Raw genomic sequence first — 17,876 nt, 5'->3', positions numbered from 1 at the left:
TTTCCGCGCCTCTCTCTCCAGTCTTTCCTGCTGGGTTCTTCCATACTGCTTTTCATGCTACTTTTGTCGATTGTCATATAGCACTGGAATTCTTGGAAAGAAATTGTTTCCACTCCCCTACCCTTGCGGATAGAAAGACCGCAAGACTTGGCTGATTTGATTCTCATCCCACCCATCAGCAGTTCTTCCAGCCTCTTGATGAGCCTTGCTGTGCATGCCTCTGTCTGGAGCAGGATTGTGACATCGTCCATGAAGCACTGGAGCAGAGGCAATCGGAATCCTACATTATTCCTTACTCCCCTTCCCCTGATCCTTGCTCCAATCAGGATAACCTCAAAGACTGCTGTGAACAGAAATAATATATGAATAGTAAACTATAAAGGCCCGATATACTTCAAGCTAAATCAAAGAACGAACTGATGTGATGCCATTTTGAACAAAATCAAGCCAAAAAGTAAGAAACAACCATTGGTCCATGGCGATTAGGTAATAGGTGGGTGTGCGCAGAGGCTCCTTCTTCTTTTATGTGATTTTTTTTAGTTTGCTTCATTTCTCCTGTCTGTAGAAATCAGCAAGTGAAAACATTTGTTCAACAATACTTCTGACGAAATGAGACAATAACACTGTTTTTCATGTTTAATACAGTAAAGTTGCTTGATCTGAAGCAGTCTATTGTATAAAGTGCGATATAAATAAACATGATGGGATGCTGTTGTGTATTTTGTTATTGAGAGGCGCAGACCTGCACTCCCACGGGAGTACCGCGGGACCCAACACAACGATTTTCGGGTCGCGGGAAAATAAATGTATTTGTGGGACTCCCGCAAAGTGGAAATATCTAACAAAATAATATAACTAGAAACAAATAATCATAATAAAATAAGATAAAAACGATTTACAGACGCATGGTCGGAAGCTAACTCTCGCGTCGTTCATAGGCGCGGAACAGCCAAGCCTACCACACAGTGGCAAAATGTCCGCACCGCATGACTCAGGTGTATCACTTAGTGCTACATATATTAGTAAGTTATTAAAGAAAGGAACTACTAGACTATTTTGTTATTGAGGAATAAGGATATTTTTTGTTTAATGTTTGAAGGAATTGCTTAAAGCAAAGAAAGCAGTAGCTATTAGGCCATACTTTTCCTTTGAACATGAAATAAATCCAGGTTTATTATTGTTATATAATTTATTAGGCTATAGCATATATATATATATATATATATTTTATATTTAGCCTACATTTCTTTTTTTACTGTATTTCTGTTCTAAGTTTCTTGTTCGTGTTTATCCATTTAATTAAACGCAACAAAACATTTGTTTATTTTCCTTTTAAATATAGCAGGCAGAATATGCAATGTATTAAAAAAATACTTATATGTTTACCCGTGGGATTTCGTGGGCGGGAGCAGGACGATCTTTATTGTTTGTGGGCGGGAGCAGGCGAAAATAATGTATATTTCTGCGGGAGCAGGACAAAATCTTGCGGGAGCGGGAAGGAAAAATCCATCCCGCGCAGGTCTTTAGCGCAGCACATTTACATATTCATCTAAACGCCACTCTCAGCAGTGTGGGCGCAGTTGGATGTTCGCTAACATTATATCACTGCTTGCGCATTTCGAACTTTGGCTTTGACTTCTCATTGAATTCCATAGTACATCAACTGTTTGGTTACCCATATTCTTCAAAATGTCTTTTGTGTTCAGCAGAAGAATGAAATTCATAAAGGTTTGGAACAACTTGGTGGGTGAGTAAATTACATACTTCTAATTTTTTGGGTGAACTATCCCTTTAAGTGCTTTATAATTTGAATGATATAGGCCTATGAAACCAGAGTGTATGGGACAGGTAAAAAATAAATAAAAATCAATTCACTGACACCCAGGGACGCCATGTTTGCGTAACAAAACCAGCCCAATTGTATTCATCCACCCAATCACAGCCAAAACTAGCCCAATCATGTTCTCAGAAGGGAAAAACAAGTTCGGGGTCAACTCGCGGACTGAAAAAAACAACCCAAGGCAACGGTGTAAAAGTAGCCCAATTCCAGATTTGGTAACACCACAGATGCATCAGAGATGGTTCATTGAAAAAAAAAAAAAAACAATCGTTAGAAATGGTACCTTGGCAACTAACTAATCCATTTTAATCCATTTAAATAAAAATAAATACATATTATAAAGCTAAATAGAAGTATAACAAATAAAATGTATTAACATTACATTAAAAATACATTGAAAATATAAAAATAAAAGCTGATTCTAAATATTACTGGTAATATAATTCTATAGAGTGGTACAGGGATTATTATTCGCCCCTGTTTCCCTCAAGATTTTCCTATAGGACAATAACTGACCTACAACATAAAGTGCACATACCCATAGTAAATAGTCAAAATTTGAAGCAGTTATGTTTAATTTAAAAAAAAAAACTTGTTTCTAATACGTTAAATAAGACTGTGGGGAGTGAGTTTGTGCAATTTACGTTGTTGAGCAAAACGTTAAAGTATCATCACTATGCTTACCACAGGCTTTATTTTACTCATAAACTAAAAAACTTCATTATAAAAACCCATAGGAAAATATTGAAGGAACCACTGGCGAATTATTACTGATGTCACCAATGGAAATATAAAATGTGACGCATGACCTTTTATCAAAATCACATGTAATATCAAATGCAATACAAATGTAATTTATTTGAAATGCATATGAACAAATAAGTACATAATGACATAGTCAAACTAAAATGTATTGACACCTTCAAGATTTTCTCACATCATCAGTTTATTCGCTATAGTTTAGAAAATGGAGAAGAACTCAGAGTTAAACTTTGTCTGAACAAATTAATCTTGATAATGTAAGATAACTTTGATAGAAAGGTATGTAATGGATTACAATCAACCTGTCAGCTGTTATATTTAAGTACACAATCAGATAATACCAATTTAAGTCTACCAGTTAGTTCAGTCTGTGGTGTAAAAGGTTGCATTAGCATTTAAAGAAAAAACACTTATGCAAAACATGGTCAGGTCAAAGTGTCTGAATGATTTTGGTCCCAAATTGTTATCAGTTTTACTGGTAGTCCACTGTATGAAGAATTTTTGGGTATAATGTCACAGTTTACTTTATTTTGCTATCCGCACTTACATAAATGAACTATAGTGTCCTGCACCCACTAGTAGAAAGTTATATCTGGTGTCTGTACGGCCCCCAAAATATCCAGTCGGAAATTACAGAGAGAATCTGTTCTGTTTAAAATGACACTGTCATTTCTACTGTAAATGTCAGTCTGTATCCTTACTGACAATTATTAAGATGACAAGGGACTTTTCAAGGTATGCAAAAACAATACTTTTCACCTGAACGTGGTTTCCCACAAGAACAGAAGAGTCTGTGGCATGTCGGGTTTCAGAAATAATACAGACACGCATATCTTTTAATGAATCACGTTTCCTTTTTGCAGGACTAGAGATGTACTGCATTGCTAAAAAGTTGTGTAAAGCACGATAATGGAAAAAAACAAAAGACCTGTTATCAAACTGCTGTATGCCACCTGCGGAGACAGAAGCACTAAATCTGCAGAGGTAAGCGGTAACGGCTATCTTCACACACAAATCTAAAACAAACATTATACAGAGGCTATACACCCTACAGTCCTTCATTCTGTTCCTTCATCATAGAGCAGGCAAAGCAAAAAATGCACCCTTGAAGCCAATCTTTGTGTCTTTAATCAGTTGATTCAACATAAATGTATTTCATTGCTAATATTTAAAAAGCCTTCAATGTACAGTCATGTATACCTTCTCATATAGCTAGACTTATTCTGTTTATGTCATTGTTGTATCAGAAATAATCAAATATAAAACAGTATAGAATGGGTCTGCCTACATCATGTGTCAGTCATGTACATTATGATCTTCCTATAAAGCCACATTTATAGGATTACACACACATGCTACCTATTGTTAAACTGCAGTGTTCTGACAATATTCATCAAGCGTTGGTATGATCCTTCACTCTTTCTTATACAAGCTTATCACCAGGTGTTTCTTCATACTTACTGGCTTCCTCTTTTTACATGAAATCCAGTCTAATTTTGTTTCAAATGAAAGGTAAAAGCAGCTTCTGCACATATCAGGGCCATACGCAAGGCATTCAGCTACAAAATGATGCCCATGCACGTCTACAGGAAGTGATGAACTTTCACTTTAGCCAGGCCATTATCGAGCCCTCATTTCTATTTCTTCATCATATCTAATTTCTGAAAAATAAGAAAAAACAAAAAGGGTTTAGATCACACTACATGAATGGAAGTAATATATTTTTAATACTGAGTATAATATATGTATAATAAATACAACAAAGCTTTTATCTTCTGTTTTTGGATTGGTTTGTGGTCTAAACCTCACGGCAGCATTATCTCAAGGATCCTAAGCTGAGTGTAAAGACAACAGCTAGCCTATCCTGAATGGACACTGGGCATTACATTTTTAATACCGTCTAATAATGGTGTCCTGCATGAGAGTTTGCTTTTTACAAGGCATTCAGTAGATTTGGCTAAATGCGTTTTGTTTTACCCAAGAATTTTCATTTTGGTTCATCACTACTGACACCATATTGAAAGCCCTTATTCATAAGCATGTCATTTAGCCTGGAGACATGAAATGAAATGTCATGGTCACCAGTATCTCTTTAAGACTAACGTGTTTGGGGAATAGGTTTTGTTTGTGTTTTTTCCTGCGGGCTATTACGTTCCATTCCATCTGAGACTTTTTTCGATCCAGTGTACAGCTGTATGGAAATAGGAAGAGAGTAAGGACGTGGACCCTCAATTCTCATTCCGACTACACATTGCTGATTTGTGAAGCAGTCATGTGACCATTAGCTATCCATTACACCTGAACAATATCTCACTGTGACTGCATCAGCCTGTCATGCATGTGCTCTCTGTTGCTTAGCACAGAGGAAGTAGTGTGTTCATCGTTCGTGTGTGTGTGGTAGAGAGAGGTGGGGGAGAGAATTAAAGTGTGTGGATATCTGATCATATAAATGTGTACGTGAGAAAAAAAACATAGCATATGTGAAAGCAGTTTTAACAATTTGCCCAGTAATAAAGGTCTTTCAATTGTAAATGCAGTAAACAAGTCGCTTATAATTTTCGGCTGACATCAATTTTACTGGTTAGTACTAATTCAGCAAATTTATATCCTGACTTTAGTCGGATTTACTGGCAGCAATTGCAAAATACTTGACCTATTTTTTTTATTTATGCAAAACGTATAGGAAGTGGGAAATTGTTTTTTTATTGTATTATTATTGTAGTGTTTAAAGCTCATAGCTTCAGGTTATATAAATCAAATCTGAGGTAGACTCCTTCTAATCTTTGCTGAAATGTCTAGAAACTGTAGAAATGTCTAGAAACTTTTCTCAGAAGTATAGTATATATGCACAGCATTACCAAAGTAATACTTTAGATTAATCTGGTGACATCATCAGACTCCTTTAGTAGCACTGCATTGTCATGGCCTACATTAACCAGCTCAAAATCTCATTTCAAAATGAATAATATGCAGGCAGACCCAGGTGTCCCCTTGAGAGACCTAGAAATAGACAGATCTATACACAATGCTGCAGCTAGTCCTAGATCCGAAGGAATTGGGTTACTCTATTGCTCTAACCCTTGCAGCACTCTATTGTATAGTGATGCTAATAATGCTAAGAGAACTTGGCCTATTTCCATTAAGCTACTGTACACTAAACAGGAGCTTTTGAACAGTTATTGGTCAGAAATATGGTCATATGGATGAATCTTACGTTTTCTATCATTTTGGAAGTACTAACATTTTTTCACCAAAATCCAGGTGGGCACTTGCCGCAATCCAGACAATGAGACATTTAATCAGCTAATGTGAGGAGCCTAATCTAACTCCTCCTTTTCAAAGAGCAGCCAAAGCCATACGTAAGCCATCGCATTATGCTCAAATGAGGGTGCTCCGCTTGGCTAAACAAAGAACAGAATGCAATCTCCTGTAAATTTACCCATGGCAGATTAAAATGGATCCTGCTGTGGGGGTTTTACTGGAAGGCTGCCCTGACCACCCTGTCGCTCAAGGGCTGGGTGGGTCTGAAGTTGTCCCCCAGCATCCCGTCATTGCCTTCTAGAAGTTCTGCCCCTTTAATGTGGGACCTAAGACGGCGAAACTCCTCAATCTGGGGCAGAAAAAGAGTTTTGGGTTAGTTTGCATTTAGCAGATGCATTTATCCAAAGTGACTTAGAAAAGAGGAGCAAAAGCAGTAGTGTGTGTGTGTGTGTGTGTGTGTGTGTGTGTGTGTGTGTGTGTGTGTGTGTGGGTTGGTTTTGCCTATATTATGAGAACCCACAATGTGATGTGCATTCAGGATGTAGCCATGCCCCCTACATCATGAGGACATGCTGAATAAACAAAATAAACATATTAAACAATTTAGTATAAAAATGTAAAAAATATTCTGTGAAGGTTATCTTTTGGTGTAGGGTTAGGGGATAAAAAAATGTCAGTAGCTCAGTATAAAACATTACGCCTATGGAATGTCCTTATGATGATGGGTGTACCAACACTCGTGTGTGTATTTGCATTAGTTTGCGCACCTTTATTCATCAGTGCCAATATTATTCTTTATACATTGTAAAAAAAATTATAAAAAATAGATTTTCTGCCAGGACATTATCCAGTAATTTTACAGAAATTTTCACTAACCCTATACACCCAACACAGTGAAACGCTTCATTCAAAATACCAAATTCATTCAAGTTAAACACCTGTAAAAAAACACAAAAAAAACATGTAATATATGTATATATATATATATATATATATATATATATATATATATATATATATATATATATATATATATATATATATATATATATATATATACATACATATATACATACATATATATATATATATATATATATATATATATACATATATTACATGTATAGTATATATATATACATATATATATATGTGTGTATATATATGTATATATGTGTATATATATATATATATATATATATACACACACATATATACATATATATACACATATATATATATATATATATATATATATATACATATGTATATATATATATATATATATATATATATATATATATACACATAGTAGTCCTGGTCAAGACAATCTCCCGAACTCCAAACTGAATGTCTGAATGGGAAAGTTGATTTAAGCAATTTTGAGCGTGGCATGGTTGTTGGTGCCAGACGGGCCGGTCTGAGTATTTCACAATCTGATCAGTTACTGGGATTTTCACGCACAACCATTTCTAGGGTTTACAAAGAACGTTGTGAAAAGGGAAAAACATCCAGTATGCGGCAGCCCTGTGGGCAAAAATGCCTTGTTGATGCTAGAGGTCAGAGGAGAATGGGCCGACTGATTCAAGCTGATAGAAGAGCAACTTTGACTGAAATAACTACTCGTTGCAACCAATGAATGCAGCAAAGCATTTGTGAAGCCACAACATGCACAACCTTGAGGCAGATGGGCTACAACAGCAGAAGACCCCACCGGGTACCACTCATCTCCACTACAAATAGGAAAAAGAGGCTACAATTTGCACAAGCTCACCAAAATTGGACAGTTGAAGACTGTCTGATAAGTCTCGATTTTTGAGTAAGAATTTGGCTCAAACAGAATAAGAACATGGATCCATCATGCCTTGTTACCACTGTGCAGGCTGGTGGTGGTGGTGTAATGGTGTGGGGGATGTTTTCTTGGCACACTTTAGGCCCCTTAGTGCCTATTGGGCATCGTTTAAATGCCATGGCCTATATGGGCATTGTTTCTGACCGTGCCCATCCCTTTATGACCACCACCATCTACCCATCCTCTGATGGCTACTTCCAGCAGGATAATGCACCATGTCACAAAGCATGAATCATTTCAAATTGGTTTCTGGAACATGACAATGAGTTCACTGTACTAAAATGGCCCCCACAGTCACCAGATCTCAATCTTTGGGATGTGGTGGAACGGGAGCTTTGTGCCCTGAATGTGCATCACACAAATCTCCATCAACTGCAAGATGCTATCCTATCAATATGGGCCAACATTTCTAAAGAATACTTTCAGCACCTTGTTGAATCAATGCCACGCGTAGAATTAAAGTAGTTCTGAAGGCGAAAGGGGGTCAAACACAGTATTAGTATGGTGTTCCTAATAATCGTTTATGTGAGTGTATATGTGTATATAGCCTATATGTGTATATAGCCTATATATATATATATATTATATATATATATAGGCTACACACACAAATAAACTGTGCCTTATTTTTATGGACTTTTTTTACAGTGTATTTTAGGTCATAACTCCATTTTCTTTTACTCACCAGTGTCACTTTTTGTTCACATTTGTTGTGAGGGTTGAATTTGGACACTGAGTGTGAGCTTTTTTAGAAACACGAGGAATCAAGTTTCTTTTCTATTATTTCTCTATAATGCTATTATGAAATGTATACCATAAGCAGGGTCATATCAGTACCATGTGCAAGCACAAAATGCATTTAAACTTAATCCAAAAAGGAAATAATTTGTACTATAAAAAAGTTACATATAGTCATCAAACACAGACAAGACCCCAGCATTAACAAGGCATTTTTGCCCACAGGGCTGCCGCATACTGGATGTTTTTCCCTTTCACACCATTCTTTGTAAACTCTAGAAATGGTTGTATGTGAAAATCCCAGTAACTGAGCAGATTGTGAAATAATCAGACCGGCTCGTCTGGCACCAACAACAAAATTCAGTTTTTCAAGTATATGTACTATCAGTGTTCTTCTTTGGTAAACGTTCACTTTACAACATTCCAAAACATAATATTGTACTTTTTACAGCAATACATTTTATATTAAAAATCATTTAATACTTAATTACATTAAAAATGTAGTACTGTATACTTTAATAAAGTAATTCTGTGGTAAAAGTATGAAAGTACTAAATTTTTGATGTAATTAAGGTAAAAAAACAACTTTTATTTATGAAATGTAGTGCAGTAAAAAGTATGACATTATATATCATGCTTTGGAATGCAGTGAAGTAAAACGTATATACTACATACGTTGATAACGTATATACTAAAAAATTTACTTGAGTAGAAAGTAAAAATACTCCACTACTGTCCGCCTCTGACCCTGACCCATTTTCATGTCTTATCTCTGCATCATACCCTTTACTTGAAAGACCCTGTTCTGCCAGTCATTGAGATCAAAGATAATTTAAGATGCAAACAAAAGGCATAAATTGTTCTTCTATTTGCGAGGTTTGTGGTAAACCCCAGTTAGTTCAAGTCACGTCAAAGTCGGTTTCTGATTTCCCCTTTTGTCTGATCAAATGAATGAGTGCTCTAAGAGAGGCCTATAATACACTAATGTTCAAAAGTTTGGGGTCTATATTTATAATTTTTATAACATTTATAATTTTACAAAATATTTTTATTTCAAACAAATGCTGTTCTATTTGTGCCATCCAGTTATATTCTTTAAATCATGGTTTCAAAAAAAAGAGTTAAGGAGCACTGTTTTCATTATTTATAAGGATGTTTCTCGAAATTCTTCTTGAACAGCAAATCAGCATGTTAAAATTATCAGAAGAATTGTGTGACACTGAAGACTAATGGCCACTAAAAATGCAGCTTTGCCATCACAGGAATGAATTACATTTTGTAATTGGTTGTTGGTGCCAGACGGGCCGGTCTGAGTATTTCACAATCTGCTCAGTTACTGGGATTTTTACGCACAACCATTTCTAGGGTTTACAAAGAATGGTGTGAAAAGGGAAAAACATCCAGTATGCGGCAGTACTGTGGGCAAAAATGCCTTGTTGATGCTAGAGGTCAGAGGAGAATGGGCCGACTGATTCAAGCTGATAGAAGAGCAACTTTGACTGAAATAACCACTCGTTACAACCGAGGTATGCAGCAAAGCATTTGTGAAGCCACAACATGCACAACCTTTAGGCGGATGGGCTACAACAGCAGAAGACCCCACCAGGTACCACTCATCTCCTCTACAAATAGGAAAAAGAGGCTACAATTTGCACAAGCTCACCAAAACTGGACAGTTTCCAATTTCTGTTGAGACATTCAGATGGTAGAGTCAGAATGAGAACATGGATCCATCATGCCTTGTTACCACTGTGCAGGTTGGTGGTAGTGTAATGGTGTTAAAGTGCGTTTGTAAACGAACTTTAGGCCCGTTTAATTGTGAAATACACAGACCGGCCCGTCTGGCACCAACAACCATGCCATGCTCAAAAATTGCTTAAATCCCCTTTCTTTCCCGTTCTGACATTTAGTTTGGAGTTCAGGAGATTGTCTTGACCAGGACCACACCCCTAAATGCATTAAAGCAACTGTCACGCGATTGGTTGATTAGATAATTGCATTAATGAGAAATTGAACAGGTGTTGCTAATAATCCTTTAGGTGAGTGAGTGTATATATATATATATATATATATATATATATATATATATATATATATATATATATATATATATATATATATATATATACATACATATATACATACGTGTGGTTTTTACATTCAAAAACATCATAACTAATAAGTAATAGGCTATTTTCTACACTGGTTTTGAGGCTGTCTTCTGAACACTGTTTTGATGGGCGTGCCGCACTGGAGACTTGGGAGTAAACGCCCGCGGCTAGGATTGGATAAGATTTGAATATTTAATGAGCTTCAGCTCCGCTGTCATATCTATGCCCTGTAGTGTTGTCAAAAATATCGATATTTCGATATATATCGATACTGGAATATCTGAAACGATACGATTCTCAGTTTTTACAGTATCGATATCAGCTGCGCTCTCCTCTCTGACCGTCAGCGAGTTGACACCTGGTTGACACACACCGGCATATTCTCACTCAGCCCGGTTAACCTCTGAGCACGGCGAACGCGCGTTCTGCTGGACTTTTTCCTCATGACAGTGTGTTAGTGTTAGTGTGTGATCGGTCTGAATTTCGCGCGGGATTGCACATAAATTAATTCTACTAATCCCCGCAGATTTCGTGCTCCACATCTGAAGCGCACACACACATAGCCTACCGTAATAAAGCCGCCTCTGACATGATACAAGTGCAAACATTTGCTTCCTTTTCCAGTTTATTATTGGTCAAATACACTCAAAGAATTATCAGTGCACATCTGGAAGAGTATTAACGTAAACACAGTCGCAAACAGTTCAGGAAGAACGAGGAACAGGAACAGTGCAGGATCCATGCGTCTGTTAAGTCTTAAAGGGACCGCAGTCATTTGCTATTCAAACTACAAAAAGACAAACGATCAACTGCTCTTGACTGATCAACTTGTGTAACTTTAATAGTTTCATCTGTACGCTATTGAATTTTTTTACAAAGAACATTATCCAATGTTGTTTTAAATGTAATTACTATGCATTTTTTAAATTCAGTTTCTTATCTGAATGTTAGACCTACCTGAAAAAATAAAGCAGTCTGTTTAATTTGTATCTTCTATTCTATTGCATTTATTTGTGCTATTGTTTGTAATCTGTTTATTTGTTCTTATTTTATTACTGTTTACTCGTCTTTTTAAATTCAATTTACCATTCGAAATCAAGCTTTCTTGTGCTGTGTGTAAGCGATTGCAACACAATTACCCCATTGTAAAAAATACATTAGATAGCAAAAATTTGTGAGATAATTTTAATAGTAATTGATCAATTGATCAATAATTGTTTAAATCAAAACGATGCCCAACCCTAAGGAACATGCTGGCCACATGAATTTTTAGTAAAAAATAACAATGAATAATAAGTTCTGTTGTCATATTAAGCATCTTATCTTATTTATTTATTTTTTTACTGTGGTATCGATTTAGTATCGATATATCGATATTTTAGTCTGATATCGTATCGAAGTCATAATTTTGGTATCGTGACAACACTAATGCCCTGTCAGTTCACATGAGGGAGAGATTATTAAAGCGGCAACTGAATCTGGCAAAGATTCTCTCGACCAAGGGCTTGTAAACATCTTATCAAACAAACACGGAGTATCACACACATTCCTAATATTAGGGTCTGAAGGAAGCTTATGCAGCGACTTTGTTCCTCCACAATATCTTGCTATGTTCTTCCACATGTTTATTGCTGCTGTCTAATGTGATCCAAACAGCTCCATGAGTCGTGGGTGGGGCTACTGAATTACACGTGCTGCCTGTAGAGGTGTGTTTCATCGCGCGATGGCATAAGATGAAGCCCACAATCATTTTCTGGGCCTGGTGTCTATAAAAGCTTTTCTTTGACTAAAAAGGACATTTTCAGCTCTGAAACTTACAGGATAATCTTATATTACCATGACGTTTTATATATCAAAAGCTCAAGGGAAAGTTGACTTCTCAATTCATCACCCCTTTGATAACAGGTGTATAGGTGTTACCTGCATCTGAGAGATGGTAAGGGGGTAACGGTAAAGAATCCAGATGACATTCTCACTACAGGGCGGTGTGGTTAAAGACCCCTCATACACCCAGTAATCTCTTAAGAGAGGATCTGAGGAGTCAGATACAAACTGATTAGCTTTAACTAGGATATCATTATGTGATCCGAAAAGATCAAATATCAAAACATGCAAAAAGATACAAATATTGGTAGGATCGTTTATGATTGAGAAATAATCATTTACCAGGCAGTAATGTGTTGGGGTTAAAACATGGAATAATTTTTGTCTTTCCCTGTGCACAAAAAAAAAGCATTTTAGGTTACAAGTGTATGTGTCATATTTTTCACTATAGTCTCCAGTGAGGCAGCTTTTCTGCTCACCTTATACTGCAGGTCCTGCAGGACGTCTGTGATGGCCTTCAGCCCAAGATGTTCCTTCCCAACCTGCATTGAACAAATTAGAGCACCAGTGTCGTCTAAGCATACAGTAAGAAGACCAGAGACATCTAAATATGACTTTGTCTCTTGAAAGGTTTTCTATATTTACACTACTAATACCATGTTTATTTACCCAACATGGTTGAGGTTTTTTGTATCTGTCATGACCTCCAATATATGGAAAAGATACCTGCACAAATAAGGCGATGATGAGAATGCCTTTATTCTTGCCCATGGCCTCCTCCACGCTGTTGAATAATGTAGAGTTCCAGTGGATTAGATGAAGCTGTGAGAGATATTTATTACTGATTGAGGGATCTGCAGTAAACTGAACTCTAAAATCAACGTATATGAAGTATGCAAAATTATGAAGGTAATGATACTTCATGCCTGTTCCGTGTCATTTTTAAAGACTGGTTTGACTTGCAATTGTGCCAACAACTTGAGGAACAGTAACCAGTTGACAAACATGGTGACGCATTGCGAGCAAGCCCTTATCTTACTCCTTGTGTACAGAAGACCAGGAGTAGGAAAGTATATGCCAGAGACAGGTGATTTGAATAGATCACTTGGTGATAAATGCTTCATTGGAGCATGTGGTATTGTTGGTTTTGACATGAATTTATGCATCAAATATAGCCATCTGCTGTTTCTGATGATACTGCTGATATTGTGACCTATTAATATGAGTCTCTAAGTAAATGTGTGCTGTCTAGGTGCGCAGTGAGAAACAGACTTGTTTTAGACATTAGGAAGAACGAGTGACTCAAAGAAGCAACAAGAGCAGATGCTGGATATGGACAGAACTGACCGAGTGACACTGACCTCCATAGGAAAAGCCTTGAAGTTGACAGTGTGTTCAGAACCCCTCTGGTTCTCTTTTCCCCAGTGGAAGCGCACTTCACTCAATTCATACTCATGGTCACTGGGGAGAGGACCCCCAGTCACAACTGAGACAGCATTCACAGGTCAGAGGAAAGGGAAGAGAACAGGATGATTTGACAAACAGGTTTCTCACAGACATCAGATGTATGTCTTTTTACCGCTCAATGACATAGAAAGGCAAAACATCTCTTGAATTTTTGGGATAGTTCCCCCAACTGGAAAGTTCTGTCATTATTTACTCACCCTCATGTTCCAAATAGCGTTTGACCGATAAATCTAGGAAGATATATTGGCCAATTTGTAATTTTTTTAATTGGAAGAATTTGTATTTGTAAAAAAATACTAAAACAGGATTACAGAATCAAGAAGGTATAAATCTGATTATTGTACAGATTTATTTTAAATTTTCATTTAAAAAATCTAATTATTTGAGTAAATATGTAAATGTAAAATTAATGTAATTTTGATGGCAAATATTGTTATCCATGTGTAATTTACCATCTTTTTGGTAATTGAAGGAATATACACTCACCTAAAGGATTATTAGGAACACTATACTAATACTGTGTTTGACCCCCTTTCGCCTTCAGAATTACTTTAATTCTACGCGTGGCATTGATTCAACAAGGTGCTGAAAGTATTCTTTAGAAATGTTGGCCCATATTGATAGGATAGCATCTTGCGGTTGATGGAGATTTGTGGGATGCACATCCAGGGCACGAAGCTTCTGTTCCACCACATCCCAAAGATGCTCTATTGAAACCAATTTGAAATGATTCGAGCTTTTTGACATGGTGCACTGTCCTTCTGGAAGTAGCCATCAGAGGATGGGTACATGGTGGTCATAAAATTGATGGACATGGTCAGAAACAATGCCCAGGTAGGCCGTGGCATTTAAATGATGCCCAATTAGCACTAAGGGGACCTAAAGTGTGCCAAGAAAACATCCCCCACACCATTACACCACCACCACTAGCCTGCACAGCTGTAGCAAGGCATGATTGATCCATGCTTTCATTCTGTTTACGCCAAATTCTGACTCTGAATGTCTCAACAGAAATCAAGACTCATCAGACCAGGCAACATTTTTCCAGTTTTCAACTGTCCAATTTTGGTGAGCTTGTGCAAATTGTTGTCTCTTTTTCCTATTTGTAGTGGAGATGAGTGTCTTGTCCCTGACAGTGGGGTCTTATTTCAGTCAAAGTTGCTCTTCTAACAGCTTGAATCAGTTGGCCCATTCTCCTCTGACCTCTAGCATCAACAAGGCATTTTTGCCCACAGGACTGCCGCATACTGGATGTTTTTCCCTTTTCACACCATTCTTTGTAAACCCTAGAAATGGTTATGTGTGAAAATCCCAGTAACTGAGCAGACTGTGAAATAGTCAGACCAGCCCATCTGGCACTAACAACCATGCCATGCTCAAAAAAAAATTGTTTCCATCGCCTTTCTTTCTTATTCTGACATTCAGTTTGGAGTTCAGGAGATTGTCTTGACCAGGACTACACCCCTAAATGTAATTAAAGCAACAGCCATGTGATTAATTGATTAGATAATTGCATTAATGAAAAAATTGAATAGGTGTTTCTAATAATCCTTAGGTGTGTGTGTATATATATTCCAAACCTGTATGCGGATATTATTTAGATGAAACACAAAGGTAAAAAATTATATTAACAGATTTTTTGTGGGCATTCTCTGTCAAGAAGAACAAAAAAAAGACCAAAAAGTTAAGTCCACCTGACAACATTTAAAATGTTTTGTGGCATCATTCACTGGTATTGTTTCCCCCATCAAAATGTCTTCTGGGACACAGGTAAAGTCATATGGACAAATTTGTTTTAGTACTTTTGCAATTTTTCTGTCCTTTTTGGAGCTTCTTGTCGTCAACTGTCAGCTTTTTTGGTGTTGTGAATGACACGAGAAAATAATGGCAGAATATTTATTTTGAGTAAACTATTCATTTAAATAAAAAAACAGAGAACTTTCAACATGTTGTACCTGATTTGGACTTGAGCATGATCCTCACAGTGTGACCGTCGTTAATGACTTCGCAGTCTCTGCAAACTACATAGTTGGGGTTAAGTCCCACCTCCAGCAGCCGCGGGTCATAGCGGGCCTCCCTAGAGTTAAGGTTTATGGGGGACTGGTACTCTCCATTGGCCTCAGGAAAGAGAAGACCCCATTCAACACCTGGATTTATTCACAATAGACAAAGAAAGTTGATTCAATCAATCGTTAATATGTGAAACATTTTGTTTTAAAGCACTTATCCAAGAATGCTTATCTTGCTATGAGTGTATGATAACGCTGTCCTTGTTCATGACCCACTAGACCCATAGCCTGCTGCTCAACCTCGAATCAAACTTTATATGTACTATGTAGCTATAAAATATGGTGTTGCCACAGATAATACAAACAGTGGTCCATTTTTATGTCCCAATGTTGAAACTAAATAAGGACAGCTAGAGCTCCAGTGCCTCAAAGTCATTACTGAGGGGTCCAACAGGAATAGCAGACACATGGGGATACAGGATGTGCTCATTTTTTTCCCTCTGCTGTTTTTCATCTCCCCCTGTGTATATGTATTACTCTTCTCTTCCTTTATTCTTCGCCATGAATTTGCTTCATTATCTGAAATTGCACTAGAGAAGTAAAGGATGCTTTTCATTGTAGACTAAATAAAAAAAAAAAAATTTTCCTCTTCTATTTTCACATAATAACCATTAATTATGCAACTAGGTTTTAAATATTTATTTTTATGTATGCACTTATTTAATAAAAATACTTGATCTTGAAAAAATATATTGTGCAGATTCACTGTATTGAAAAAAATTGGTTATGAATTGGTGAATTGAGAATGGCTTGTTTATCATGGGTGGAACAATAAAGTTTCATGTTTCACAAAGAGGAGAATTAGCAGTGATTCTCGGATTGAGTCCTTACCTTCTTCATAGCCCCAGTCCAGCTCATCCTTGCCGGGGTAGTTATCGGTCTCCTCGATAACATTATCTGCCATGGCAACTGGATTTCCCTTTATGGCTTTCAGAACTACTTGCGTTCTGTCCTGAACAGATGCCAAAAAATAGTTCTTTCTGGCCAAGTTTTCAAGTCTTCCTCGTTGTTTGCTCACTTCCCACCCATAAAACATGAAAAAAGTGGTCTACGACAATGCAAGTGGAAGGGATTGAAATCAGTAGCTTCAAAGACACGGTGTCGTCCACGGTGAGATTGCAACCAACAGAAACCAATTGTCATTCCATTGAAAAGGATGAGTTTTCTTCTGTTCTATTCCAGGAAAGTTGTCCTCCCTGTATCAACTTAAGAGCACACCAAAAGCAAGTTCACAAACTCATTCTGTTAGCTACTACAGCCCACACGGTCCCCCCCACAAGTCATATGATTGGCTGCGTGCAGTGACTCTTAAGCCTCTGATGTAGCACCATAGAAACAGCTCAGCAGTCTGGCCTGGTTTACAGTCAGGCCACGGGAAGCACAGTGCACACAGGCAGGAATGCAGGAGTGATGTTGCTCTTGGATAGGTCCTCCCACAATAGAGGAAATGGGTGTGGTTAAAAAAACACCCACTAGCAGGAGGGTGAAGAAAGAAAGACTGAAGAGAGGGAAGGTCAGTTATTGTTTGCTTGCCACATTACTGATAGAGTTTTCAAGGTAAGGATGAGAGAGGCCCATACAGGGCTTTCCCTTGGCTGATGGTTGTGCTATTCCAGCATGTTTTTTTCTGGTGACCGACTAAACAAATTGACCAAAGACATTTCTACCAACTTTAATCAGAAGTTTACAGGTGACCTTGTTGTTTGTCAGCACAGTCAAACCTTATCACTCTCCTCAGTTTAACAATGCTTAGATATTTTATCGGCTGGACAACTGTATCTTATGCTATCAAGAACAACTTGAACTAGATTGATGTATGAAAGTCTCCTGAATGCACTTATTGACCTAGATTTAAAAAATTTTTTTTTTTTACAACTGCAGGAGGTGAACACTATGGTGCATTGCCTTGAATTCTATACTAAGAAACTACTTTGACCCTAATTTTCTAAAAT

The 17,876-nt window shown here is 37.1% G+C and overlaps 1 protein-coding gene across 1 annotated transcript; it reads right to left on the bottom strand.

The window, feature by feature from the left end:
- Positions 1–3,408: 3,408 nt before the first annotated feature.
- ca8 (carbonic anhydrase VIII) lies at positions 3,409–17,332 on the bottom strand. Its single transcript, XM_067453864.1, has 9 exons — positions 16,756–17,332; positions 15,811–16,002; positions 13,750–13,874; positions 13,115–13,210; positions 12,868–12,930; positions 12,731–12,779; positions 12,485–12,597; positions 6,042–6,212; positions 3,409–4,263 (listed from the first exon to the last, which is right to left on the bottom strand). The coding sequence occupies exons 1-8, from the start codon at positions 16,958–16,960 to the stop codon at positions 6,078–6,080; spliced, it is 978 nt and encodes a 325-aa protein (XP_067309965.1). The 5' UTR covers positions 16,961–17,332; the 3' UTR covers positions 3,409–4,263; positions 6,042–6,077.
- Positions 17,333–17,876: the final 544 nt, after the last annotated feature.

Source organism: Pseudorasbora parva, chromosome 9 (genome assembly GCF_024679245.1).
Source record: "Pseudorasbora parva isolate DD20220531a chromosome 9, ASM2467924v1, whole genome shotgun sequence".
Lineage (NCBI taxonomy): Eukaryota > Metazoa > Chordata > Actinopteri > Cypriniformes > Gobionidae > Pseudorasbora > Pseudorasbora parva.
This window is presented reverse-complemented; position numbering and strand designations above follow the sequence as displayed.

Excerpts from the sequence above, each read along its gene's own strand:
- ca8 (XM_067453864.1), bottom strand. The coding sequence starts at position 16,960 with ATGTTTTATGGGTGGGAAGTGAGCAAACAACGAGGAAGACTTGAAAAC. Across the intron at positions 12,780-12,867 it reads TGCAGGACCTGCAGTATAAG|GGAAAGACAAAAATTATTCC; the intron begins GTGAGCAGAAAA and ends TTTTGTGCACAG. Across the intron at positions 6,213-12,484 it reads TTACCATCTCTCAGATGCAG|ATTGAGGAGTTTCGCCGTCT; the intron begins GTAACACCTATA and ends TTTCTGCCCCAG.